The sequence below is a fragment of the Pundamilia nyererei genome, unplaced genomic scaffold, assembly GCF_000239375.1.
Source record: "Pundamilia nyererei isolate P.nyererei 1_Seehausen unplaced genomic scaffold, PunNye1.0 scaffold00267, whole genome shotgun sequence".
Classification (NCBI taxonomy): Eukaryota; Metazoa; Chordata; class Actinopteri; order Cichliformes; family Cichlidae; genus Pundamilia; species Pundamilia nyererei.
In genome coordinates this window covers 198,675-211,803 of record NW_005187668.1, presented here as the reverse complement: position 1 = coordinate 211,803, position 13,129 = coordinate 198,675, and the positions used below count along the sequence as shown (strand labels likewise).

Genomic DNA, 13,129 nt, shown 5'->3' with positions numbered 1-13,129 from the left:
GTTAGTCATTGTCAGCGTCAGAAAAAAGACTTATTCTGGAAGCGGCTTGTCAGTCACTGGTATCCTTGATTTCATTTCTGGGCTGCTCCTAAGTCGTCAGTGAACCATCAAGATGGCAACAGTAAAATTGCTCAACTTGAAGCTTAATAGGATTTCAGTAACCAGTGGGTGTTGTTGTGGTGGCTGTGTACATGTCTTATATACAGTCTCTGGTGATGACAGATTAAGTAAGAGACACAAAGGATTTCTGTATTGAAGTACAGCCTGAAATTATTTTAAAAAGTGATTTTATTTATTATGTTTAAATACAATAAGCCAGCATGCAACTACCGAACACTGCTGTTCCCCAATGTTCCCTAATGTTCCCATCACAATCGTACACGGATACATAAATTCAAATTTTATTAAGACTTTAAATCAAAATGAAAAATCTGAACAGCTGCCTAATGTTTTTTCATTTTGATTTAAACTATCCAACAATAATCATCACATTGAAATTTAGATGTAACTTAGTAACCAGACTAGCAAGCTAACACTGATAGTAGCTGATTACAGAGCTCTGGCTAATGTTAGAGTCTTTTTTCTTGGCAGTAAAAAACACTTGCTCCCTCAGCAGCTTCACGTTCCCAATTTAGGCATAGCCAGTTATATTTGCTGCTACACATGACATGCGGTGCTGCTTGTAAAAATGAAAACTCTGGGGAAATGTTCACAAAAGACACTACTCTAGTTGCAGACACTTTTGACACCTCTAGACCTGAGGCTAGTTTTTCATGTACTAAATACAAATAAAGAGTTCCTTGCCCACAGATCAGAAGAGGACCTAAACATGTGTTCCCTAAAAATTCATTCATGTAAGCAGGTTTTGTAGGGGTACAATTTCTCAGTCTCAAAATTATTAAAAAAAACTTTTTTTTAATATAAAATAGATCCTCAATCAGATGATTTTTTTTTTGTTTTGTTTTTTTTTGGTACCTTCAACTTAAATTATGTCTGTGATTAAACGGGATGTAAAAGAAAAGTCTAAAAGGTCCCACATACATGTTCACTGTGGCATTTAAGAGCTCTAGTGAACAGTGATTAATGGCATGTTGAATGTTGGGTATTGTATTGTAATCAAGTTTCAGAGAGACAGGCCGATACACATTACACATTGCACAGTGCACTTGTGCACATCTGGAGCACTACACTGTAAAATCTATTTATTGTGAAATTATTGTTTTAATGTCTCTGTGTGAATGTAAATAGACTTCAAATAGAGTTTACATATATTTTATGATCTTGCAGTTTGACTTACAGATTTGTACAACCACCACATTAAATGACCTTCTTATCATAGTAAATAAAAGATAGTTAAAATGTTTAAAATTCCCAAGTTGATGTTTATTCAGTTATATTCAGTTTTGTTTATACAGCACCAAAGCACAACCGACGCCTCAAGGCGCTTTATATTGTAAGGTAGACCCTACAATAATACATACAGTGTACATTCAGCATTTTTTGTATCATACTGTACATACATGTAACTTACTTTTATTCTTATATACTGTAATATTACAAAATGTTGAAAATGAAAAAGAAGTGTTTGTGTACATGTTCCTATTTATTAGCATAGGTTCAGATAAGTCTAGTTACTAATTACTAAGCTAATGCTAATGCCAACACTGATCCAGAACCTCTTTCCTCTAATAAAGAATTTTGATTGATAGGCTGCTTTTACCATGTTAACTGAGTACTGATGTGGTATCACTCTGTCTTTTGACACAATAGGAATTACGCATGTATGTAGACTGCATACTGCATACACAGATATGTACATGTGTATACATTTCAAGTGTTGTCCATGAAAGACATATAACCTTAATCAGCTACTTACCAGGATAGTGCCTTTTCTCATGCGGTATAGCTCGATGTTTCCCAGCAGTTCAGCTGGACTGTAGGTTTGCATCCAAACTCTGTGTAATCCAGTAAGACTGTGATACTGTACCACATGCTTTTGGCTTTTGCTGAGCTATGTGATAAATGTGTTGCTCTGTTGAAAATTGTATAATTAGGAAGTTAATTTTTATTGTAATGAAGGAAAAAAAGCTGTGTATGTTGTGTGGACCTTGCAGTTTAGATTGTTTCATTTACATTGTAGGAATTGGACAATGCCCCCCCCCCATTTTACTTATAAGTGTGATGTGAATGTTTCTCATGCAGGTTCCAGTTTACTACATGTGTGCAAGTTTCTGCTTTGGTCTTTGCTTCTACAGGGAGGAGATATATAAGCATACGGCTGGCTTTTAATCAAGCATAGCGTTAGTTCACAAAGTGAAGCTCTGCCACAGGCCCAGTAGATCAGCTGGACTGAGTGTCAGCTCACATCAGCTGATGGCTCAGCTGATATTCGTTTACACGTCCAACTGATAATGAAGAGCAAATTATTTCAACTGTACTTCATTTCATTTTTTTTATTTTTAAATAGCACCTATTAACCACAATACTCATCTCAGGGGACTATTGTGGTAAATCTTATACTTGCTTGCTGCTTAATGTCGTGTAACAAACAGAGTCATACTACTAAATATAAACATGTAGTAAATGTGCAGAAAGAATTATTATTCTTTTGATGACAATGGACCTCCCTGAAATATTATTAAGTATAATTTTGGTGGTGTCTTTGGCCCTAAATATTAATCCTACAGGAAATGTTGGGTAATGTATAAAAAACTCCATAAAAGAGGGCTGGTGCCACCCTCTGACTGACCCCTCTGGATGTTGCCCTGATTAAATCCTAGAGTGCTCAGTTGTTATATGAACAGCAGTCTTTTAAAAAATAATAATAGTATTTCAAAGATTTACATCTTTCACAAACAACATTGAAACAACAAGTTAAAAACATTTATTGTTGATATTTACATGATGTACAAAAAAACCCTTCTAATGTGCACCCCCCCCCCCCAAAAAAAAAAAAAAAAAGAGAGAGATCAAATAAAAAGGAGCTGATGAGCAGACAGGAGCAGACTCATAGCAGAGATCTTGAAGTTAATTTTACATTCAGCAATCTGAATCTATGATGAGCCCCATAGCAATCAGTACAATAAAACAATTGAAGAGACAGCATATGTCAAAAAAGAAATTCATTAGAAATCAACTTTGTTGTCATGCTATACAAAAAAACAACCCAGCAGTTTTTATGGCACTGTACCTTTCCTCATGTTTGTGAACATTAACATTCAAAGGAAAAGTATTTAATGGGTCATGATGGGACTTAAACTACAATCTGATAAAGCATTCACAGTTGAAACCCAATATCTGTGTTCTAGCTTATTAATTGCTTCACCCACTCGTCGGAGGGATTTAAAACAAGGACACAGCTCAGATTCCCTTAATGGCATGGAAGCACGACCCTCCCCTGTGATTACGTCTGCTGGTCAAATGAGATCAAAACGTTTTAAAGCGCATGCATCAGCCGATTAGAGTACAGAGGCATTACAGGAGGCTTTATACTTTTAGCAAACACAATCACCATTTACTAAAAATAAAAATATGAAAACAATCACAGCGCAGTTTTTAAATGACAGCTATTTACTTTGAACCACAAAAACTTTTTGCAAGGTACACTAGCAGCTTGTTTCTGTCTTGCACATTTACACTGCAGTTTATTTAGTCACAAAGGTTGATTACACACCTTTCAAACACTTTAACTAACTACTTCATTGTCAAAAACAACAGGTTCCTATAGTAACAGCAACATCTTTGTTTGACATCAACATAGTACTGGCAATATAAGGCTCTAACTTTAGTTTTAACATTAAAGGAAATCATAAATATATGGTTTAAAACTGGACTGGTGAGATTGTCAAAATGTTTGTGATGAGCTCAACTGAAGACCCCAAGTGAACCAGAGCAGAGGTGGTGATTGACCAGCCCTTTCCCTGTATGACCCCCCTATGGCTGCTGTTGCATCTGCACTGGTATTGTTTTAGCTCAGACTAAATGCATACATAGCAGATTAGCAGGACAACACAGTTTCTGGTCAGCCCTTCTTTTCTCTCTTTGCTTTTGACTCATCTGAACTCCCAGAAAATGTGAATATTTGCAGGTCCAAAGACGCCTTAAGGTTAGGGGGGAAAATGACACTCTTACAGTTACAAATAGTATCTATGTGAATTTATTGGCTACATTTTAATATCATGTAGAGAATTTCTATGTTTATTAAGAGAACCACTGCCTGTAGTTGTAACCTCTGAACATTAACTAGACTACGCATGAATATATATAACCTAGAGGTCTACTTTTTTTTTAGTCATACTTTCAAATGAGCCAAAGCATTTAACCTAAACATACATTTGTTTAGGACAATGTTATCTTTACTTTAAAATATCTGTTTAAGTGATTTTAGTCCAAGTCCAAGTTATTATTATTTTTAACTTTTGGGGTTTAATATAAGGCATCTTCTTACCTGTAAATCACCAGAATGATATTTATGGTGTAACTTCAAACAGCCGATATGGAAAACAGCTCAAACTATGATAACATGCTGAACTGAGGAGATGTGGTTTTCTTTTGTTATCGGTCATAAATAATGTGTGACATACTTCGCAAAAATGCATTATGCTAATCAAAGAATTTAATCAGTTTTTGAGTTTTAAAGGTCGTGTCTGTCTTTCATATTTAATAGATAGAGTTTATCTCCTGTAATGAAGAAAACTGTCTTATTTTTTGCAAATCCCCCAACAACAAATCAAAAAGAAAAATCATTAACCCCTTTCTTTACTGGCTCATGAGAACTTTTTCTCATATCTCTGCCATTAAGCAAAAAAAAAAAAAAACAGAAAAAAAAACAACAACCCCAAAACGGCCCACTAAATTAACCATTTATTAGTGTGTAGACGTGATGTTGTGCTGCACTGTACAATGGCCGCTATATTTAGAAGCCATTATACTGTAGCACTGCTTTACTGACAACACTAACTGGTCATGTTCTCTGTGTCTCCTTAAACATGCTTTAAGGACTTTGAAGGCCTCCGGGGTTAAAATTAGTGTGAAGCATTGTAAAAGCACTTTGTAAAACCCTTTACTTTGCAGTTTAGTTTTTCAAAAAGAAAAGACAAATCTCCTTTTATTTGAACTCATCAACAGAAGTCAAAATACTTATTTTGTGCTTAAAGGCACTTTAGGAGACACAAAGTAGAGTCAAACATGGGGTTTTAGAGGATAGCTGAGTCAGACCAAAAGGAAAAATCTGCAGTGACATCAGTTGCAATGCAAACTTGAGCATCGCAAACAGATACGGCCGTGCAAATACTCAGTGAAGAGCCGATTCATTTGTCTTTGGAATGAGAAAATTACCATCTTGGTATAAGTAACATCCATCTCAGCGTACTTGTCTTTAAGCAGAATGAGCACATACAGCATCAGTAACAAAGAGCTGTTCCAAGCGAGGAGAAAACCTCATTAATCAAAATAATTCAAACAGATTTTTCAAATGGTCCTCTGTAAGGAGAAAAATACAAAGGTTTTAGCCCGAAAAAGAAGTGCTGTGATGTTTCTCATGGTCTATATCTCCACTTAGACCATTATAGTTTTATACAGTTTCCTCGTGCAATAGGCTGTGGAGGAGATACATGTAGTACATTAGCTCCACAGCAGCCTGATAAACACTAATAACCCTAAGAAAAATAAAAAACAACATCCAAAAAACACTGAATTCTCACAAACAACCCACGTGGACAATAAATGCAGTTTCATGCAAGCAACTGAACTCATGACATTTCAGTCGTGTGCTCATTTTCATTGACATTTTCTGTACTATCGGCTGTTAAAACTACAGACCTGCTGACTACATCAGTGTCCTCTTCTTAGACTTTCTAGAGATTTAAAAAAAGGCCTGTTTGTGGTCGCATTTGCAAACCTTAGCACTGTGGACACATCTGAAGATCAACATGATACATATTTTTAACTTTAATGGCATATTACACAGAAATATGTCCATATAATTATCTAGTAAATACTGCTTGGTGAAAATTTTCTGTGACAGAAGTTGTCTTCAACTACCTTTATATTGTTTTAAATCTGTCACAGCTGAGGCTGCGAATGATAATACTAAGCTTACACACAGTCACTGTTTGTGCATCGCGGGTGCTGCAGTCATTGATAGAAAAAAAGAGGATGGCTTTTTCAGTGTTTTATATGCACCGAAACAGAGGAGACAAAGAGGGATTGTTTTGAATGCGAGTATGATGCCAATGAAACTGGCCAGGTTTGCTTTAGAGTCCCTGATTCAGTCATTAACACTGATAAAGAGGCTGAAAAAGAGAAACTTTCCTCCATGTTCAGGGTATTAAATATACAGCTTCTTTTAAAAGATTACTCCTGGTGTTTAGGGTTAGGGACCCACACCAGAATAAACTGGAGTAGCAGCAGCACTTATCCTTAATTTACATGCTCAGATTGGGGCAGGCTTCACTTCCATGTGACACAAATTATTATTAATATTTATTTATTTTATTATTTTTTCAACCTCATCTTTCACACATCTCCACAGTGTGTAACACAATCGTTTTGTTAAAAAATCCAAAGTCCCAGTTGAGATAAGCGTCGGACACGGAGGACAACAGTTTGTACAAGCTAATAGGAAACTAATCTTCATATTTAAATCCAGCGGCGTGTCCCGGTAAAATATTTACATCAGAGTCACCAGTGTTTACTTTCTTCAGTTAAATCACTTTCCATGGCACAGGTGCTAGGAGATTAATTAAGGAATTAAGTGTAAAGTCATCTAAAATGTATCTTGAGAAAAGTGTGAAACCTGAAGACCAAAGTGTCCTCAGACAGACTGGAATGATCAGTGTGATGGGATACATACTGTATTGTAGAGCTATTTGGTCCCTCTGTGTTGCAAAGCAAATACTGCAACACCAGACAATTCTGAACACCAATACAATATATACAGAGAGAGCCGGCACACATGCCTTTTTAGTGGGGTTCCAGAACGGGAGAGTGAACCTACAGGCTGCACCTGAATGTGTCATTCAATTCACCTGTCAGGTTTGGTCATATTTCATTGGATGCGGACTCAGACAAGTGGCTGTTCTGGGTCGCTGGAGGTGAGTTGGGTTTCCATCATGATTTCATCGGGGTACGGGTTGGGGTAGGGGTTGAGGAACGGGTTGGTGAGGCTGGTCATTGGGAGGATTGTAGGTTTGGTGGCATCAGGTCCGGAGGCGGCAGTGTCGTCATCAGACTTGGCGTCCCCGAGAGCGCTGCTCAGGTGGCTGGAGTCTCGGCCTGCAGGCTGGACATGCGGATCTGCGAGCTGCTCTTGCTGAGGATGGACAGCTGCGTCCCCCCGTTCACCCCACTGCTCGCCAACGAAGGATGCCGGTGCTTCAGGTCCACAGCAAAGTACCTGTTCACCGTCCAGCTGCGCCATTTCCTCTTGATCTCCGATTGCACCTTGAGGGATATACTTCACAAGGTCATTATTAATGGACCTCGCTGGAAAGAGACAAGCTCAGTGCCTTCAGGCTCTACATTTCTGAGTGGACTGTAAACAGTCATTTTCTTGTACCAGAAAATGCAGTCTCATGGTTTTACATCTACACACAGTTAAATTAGTCATGCATTCTATTCTAAGAAAGTGCTGAGCTCCAAAAAAAAGTTTCTACTAAAGGGATGAAAATGCGAATGTGCCAGACTCCCTTTACCCATCGTATTTTTTACAACCTGTTAAACTGAAGAAAGTGTATGTAAGACACACAACATCTTTAAAATTATAAGGGCACTCTGAGACAATGTTTTCTGCTGAGGTCAGTGCTCACTTTCACAATTCATAGCTAGGGAAAAGTCTCTTCATGAACTAATTAATAATGATAAAGTTACACTTAAAAAATATTGTTCAGTACAACATTTTTGTTGCTGCCACATTAGCTGTTACACTGTGTTGCTACATTATGTTGTAGACTTCATCTATTTATTCTCCTCTAACACACAGTGTTTACCTGCTGTTGGTTTACCATTATGTCATGTCATTTATTTATCAAACTTTATTATTACTGTCCTTTTTTATTTAATACTTTTTAACATTTATATGTTCCTTTTTTATCCTTTATTTATGTAGTTTTCAGAACTGCAAAGTGTTTGTGTAAGAGCATTTTGATTGGCATCAAACTCTAGACAGACCATGGTGTGCTGCAGAAAGGTGACATAATTCATTTAAAAAAAATAAGAATATTAATAGTAAAAATGTTTTGACTGTAAATGATATTTTTTTCACTTCAAATTGAATTCTTTAAATATTGACTTAATTAGGAAATATCTGGTGGAGACCCCAAAAATAAAGTGCATTTCTGTTCAATGCAGAGATTCATAACTCAAACCTCAGATCTCATGTATAAATATTTGGATTGAGAGATTATGTGCTGTTATAAAGTACTTTAATAACACCAATGTGTTGTGGTGATAGCTTGCTATAAAAAAGACTTACCTCTCCATTCAGGAAGCAGTAGAGGACGGCCACCACAAAGCCCTGAAGAAACACAGAAAGTCAGAGCATGAGAAAAAGAAACTCATCTGAAGTGAACACGATGCAGTCAAGAATCCTTCTGCTTGACTTTAACCATTAATGTGGCAGTTTCAGCTCAGGATGGATGGCTGAATATGCAGGGTGAATAAGTCACGCTGCAAGATGCTGCCTTCTAGTGGAGGTTTATAAATGTTGCTAGCAAAAATTATGTTCTGAATTTTGACTTTGGATTTGAAAATAAATGTAAAATAATGTTTAGACCTACTTTGCTCATTTCCAGCTCCAGATTTTAATTCTTAGACACTACTAGATCAGAATTTTGTAACTTAAGACTTCAAATTATTAATTATTATTAATTATCTTACTGGGCCTTGAAGGATCCCCTCAGTTCACCCTCTGTGTGAAACAAGTTGTTTTAGCTTCCTTCTCACTCTCTTTAAGTCAAATTTATTCTGACTGGCTGCCACCCATAAAGAAAAAGTTTGACTAGGGGGTGGGCAGAGGTTCTGTGCTAATATTAAGGATGTTGTCTCCCTATAAATACAGATCATAAACAACAACAACAGCTATAAAAACAGATCAAAGAGTAGAAAGAAACTGATGCACTGCCACAATATAGACTGAAAGTTTTATTCTGAAAATAGTTCACACAGGCATTATCCTTGCCTACATTAGGCTATGCAGGAGAAATAATTACCTGGAAGGATCCGAGCCCAAGCTCAAATACCAGACGTTCCCTCTTGCTGACATTCTCAGGAGAGAAGGCGAACACAGTGTAGTGGATCCCGAACAGAGGAATCAGCAGCAGAGTGGAGCGTGCCAACCTCCTGTAAAGCAAACGCATGAAACACACTCATCATCATCACCATCACAATGAGAGAGCTGTTCTACCAATGTGTCAGTCCTCATACACAGAAGACTAAATTTACAGTAGGGCATATATGCATGAGGATAAATATGCCATTTCAAGGTTTCAAGGTTTTAAATTCAGTCAGTAACATATCTGTAACTTATATATCTATAACTAAACACTTTTCCCCACAATCAGATCAGCGTGAGCTCTGAAAAAGCTGGCAAATTGGAACTTTAACTTGGAGAATAAATAATAGGGTTCCAGGAATCATGGAGCTTAACCCAAGCTCCCACAAGGCTCCAGCTTCCTCCCACAGTGCAAAGGCATGCATGTTACATTGACTGTAGGCATGAATGTGAGTGTGAATGGTGATAGCCCTGTGATAGACTGCCCAAAGCTCCAGTGCCCCTGAAATGTAAGGATGGACAGCTGGACTACATAGTCATCCATATGTTTTCAGATCTATCCACAAATGGGTCTGTGACACTGGGGTTACTATTGTATATAGTGAGGTGACTAAATGTAGTCAAGTAAAAAGTGAAATATGTTCTACAAAAATGGAAAGACAAAGTTAAAGTTTTAAGATGCAGAAATACTGAATTTGTCTCCAAAATACCTCAATTTTTAAAAAGTAAATGCTAATAATAATGTGCTAATAATGTGTTTTCATTAACAGTGAAGCAAACTGCATGACAATTCCAAAACTTATAGATAGGGAGAAACGCTCTCCTTATTGGGTAAAACGTACTTGTTGTTAATTAATTACACAATGAAACACTTGTTATGTTTTAGCACTGATCACAAAATGGTATAAAATTATGTTAAATACACAAATAAGATATTAAACACATTCAAAACAAAATGCATTTACATCTTAACTCATCTAATAAGAAACTTTATGTTAATGTCAAGTACTTACAGGTAAATACTGGATTCATTTCCACCAATATCTGGAGATTGTAACTTCTGAACCAGGATGATGATGATGCCAATGAACAGCACAAAGTTGACCTGTAGAATAAACCAGTTGTATAAAAGTAATACAAATATACTTGACAAAAGAAAGACTGTGTTTTTGCATCCTGGCTTCTCACCATAATTGAAGCCAGCACAGGTCCTTTTATCACCCACCAGATGGCAGCATGGTCATTCATGTCCCAGCAGCTAAGAGTGCAGATGATAAAATGAAATGTTCAGCACATATGCAACAAAAACATGAGACTCTACTTACAGTGTTATTCATAACTCACCCTATATCATCAAAGTGCAGCCTCAGCACTGCCCAGATGGTCACACACACCGTCGGGGTCCCTGAAACCAACATCACCAAGTAAACAACATGACATTTGGAAATATGAATACAGCGACAGCATGGCATGTAAGACATCTCACCCCAGCCTATTATGATGTACCAATAGAAGTATCTTTTCTCAGGGAAGAAGGTCTCCACTAGTAACGTGAAGAGATACAGACCCTCGATGAAGAGCCAGAAGTAGTTAGAAAGAACACAGTAGTGGAAGAATATCATCACCGCTCGACACTCCAGCTTCAAGAAAAGACAGATAAAAGCAACGTGCAAGAGAGTGTCAGCAAAGGTGCCACAAACCATCACCAGCATGAGTACAGCCTGCTTTACTGGCACATGTGCAGCTTGTTTTACTCACAGTGTGTATGAAGCAGTGCTCGCTGTCCTCTTTTGCATACAACACGCCGTCTTTGATGAAGACAGAAATAGCTCTTAAGATGAATGACACAAAGAGGTTCATGTGGATGAAGTTCCTGGTACAGTGCAGCTTCCTGTGTGAAGGAATAAATGTGAACACTCTGGATAAAAATTGATTATTTTGTAACTAATATTTTCTTTTCCCTGATAAACACACACAAGTGCTGTTCTGCAAAACACTGATTCACTGTTAACACATAGACAGGATACCAGTGTTAGAAGCATAAGTACTACTACTTCTGCCACATTAATTAGTGTCCATAGCCACTTGAGGCTGGCTCCAAAAGCATGTCAGTCTCCAGAGACTTCCATAGCAAAATGTCGAAAAGGTAATACCAGTAATATGACCAATTTGGGTTTTTCTAAATCTGAAGTTAGGGGCGTGGCCATTTTGACTGTGAACCACTGAACTGGACCTCTCTGCTGTATTTGGAAACATTTTAATGGCATTATCTGATAATTAATATGGACTGCTAAGCAGAACAGACTACTCAAATAGTTTGTGCTTCAGTGTTGGTGAGTGAAATTTCAGTGTTTATTGTAGTGCGATAATAAAGACCTATTTGCAGGTATCTGCGTGTTTAACCTGTGGAGTTTATGGATGCCGTATCTTTTATATACAGTCAAGTCTGTCAGATCCTCACACTAACAATTTGTACCAACTTCATAAACTGAGCATCCACAGGCTGACTCATAAATGCCACAGAAAGATTCCATTACAAAGACGAGGTCCTTAGTACTCTTTACTTCACCTGTCAGTGGTTTTGATCTTGTAGCAGATGCATTTCATCTGGTTTAAAGTCAGTCTTATCTCCTATAAGACGTACAGTATTTCTCACCTGAACCTGCACAGGATGACCATGGCTGTGGTTAGAGAAACCAGAGAGGTGCTGTAGCCCACAGTGTACAGAGCTTTCACTGACACGTAATACATGTCCTACAATGGTGATAGAGACACAGAGCGTTTCATGTAGAAAATGTCAAATACAACTGTGCATTAGACACAGTTGCAGATGCTGAGGTGCTGTTTAACTCACAGGGTGGGTGCTGTTTCCTTCCTCGTACAGGCAGGCATCAAGATAGTGGGGAAAGGGCTCCGACCAACCAAACTGAGTGCAATTGCGGCTAACCTTTCCCAATTCTGCAGACACAGAGCCCTTTACTTACTTACAGTAAACACGCCAAACACACCAATGTAATTCTACAGCAGTAGAGCTGTCTGTAATATAAAGATAAATGTATAGAAACAGACCGTAGTCTTCTTCACTCATAAACTGAGAGAAGAGTTCAGGACAGTTGACCTCAACCACCTCCCCGAGCCTGGCAGGCTGCCAACATGTCAGATTGTCCCAAAACCACGGGCAATCTGGGGACACGACGGGGAGAAAAGCTCAGTGCTCAAGTCCAAAAAGCCATATGTTCATTTCATATCACTGCTACTATATCAAATTACATTTTGACCAGGTACCTTTTCTTTGTTTCCATCTAATTGGTCTTTGGACTAAATAAATCAATTATCAGACTACTACATGATGATAGTAGTAAAAAAATAGTCTTTGTTGTTGCATCTTTTTCTACGACACTTTTATACAGGGATCGGTTTGCATCAGAAATCAAGGAGCAAGTCTCATAGATTTGTAACCTTTTAATTTGTTATTCTGTTTGAGTGTATTTACATGTCACTCTAAATTAGACACAGTTTTAAAGGATAACTGGAAAACAACTGGATATTTTAGCTTTAACTATAACTAATAATTTGTTGTGTAGTTACATTGGTGAGGTATGCCCTAATTTGATGATGTGGTGTGTCTGATGTCAAACATTCCAACAAAAAACACTAAAAAGCTGTGTTGAAAAGCTACCAAATAATTTGTCCCTGGTCAAAAACATAATTTTTTCTTCTGTGTCACAAAATATGATAGTGACAAGCCATCTTTTTGTTACGGTTGGAAGGAGGACTCAAGCGCAGGACTCCGGTACTGATGCTTACAAGAAGAGTTTATTTACAAGTCACCAGGTGTATATACAAGAATGTGCAGGG

At 37.6% G+C, this 13,129-nt stretch overlaps 1 protein-coding gene across 4 annotated transcripts in view; it reads right to left on the bottom strand.

Moving 5' to 3' along the window:
- Positions 1-2,967: 2,967 nt before the first annotated feature.
- adcyap1r1b (adenylate cyclase activating polypeptide 1b (pituitary) receptor type I) overlaps positions 2,968-13,129 on the bottom strand; it is a 41,403-nt gene continuing 31,241 nt past the window's right edge. For 3 of the 4 annotated variants that reach the window (XM_005750278.1, XM_005750277.1, XM_005750279.1), the window contains 11 exons: positions 12,341-12,454; positions 12,126-12,229; positions 11,928-12,025; positions 11,030-11,162; positions 10,758-10,911; positions 10,616-10,676; positions 10,460-10,529; positions 10,285-10,376; positions 9,210-9,339; positions 8,474-8,515; positions 2,968-7,456 (listed from right to left, as the gene is read on the bottom strand). In XM_005750278.1, coding sequence (XP_005750335.1) covers positions 7,064-7,456; positions 8,474-8,515; positions 9,210-9,339; positions 10,285-10,376; positions 10,460-10,529; positions 10,616-10,676; positions 10,758-10,911; positions 11,030-11,162; positions 11,928-12,025; positions 12,126-12,229; positions 12,341-12,454 — 1,391 coding nt within the window. In that variant the 3' untranslated portion in view covers positions 2,968-7,063. The remainder of the gene's footprint in view (positions 7,457-8,473; positions 8,516-9,209; positions 9,340-10,284; positions 10,377-10,459; positions 10,530-10,615; positions 10,677-10,757; positions 10,912-11,029; positions 11,163-11,927; positions 12,026-12,125; positions 12,230-12,340; positions 12,455-13,129) is intronic. The other variant, XM_005750280.1, reaches the window with a different exon arrangement.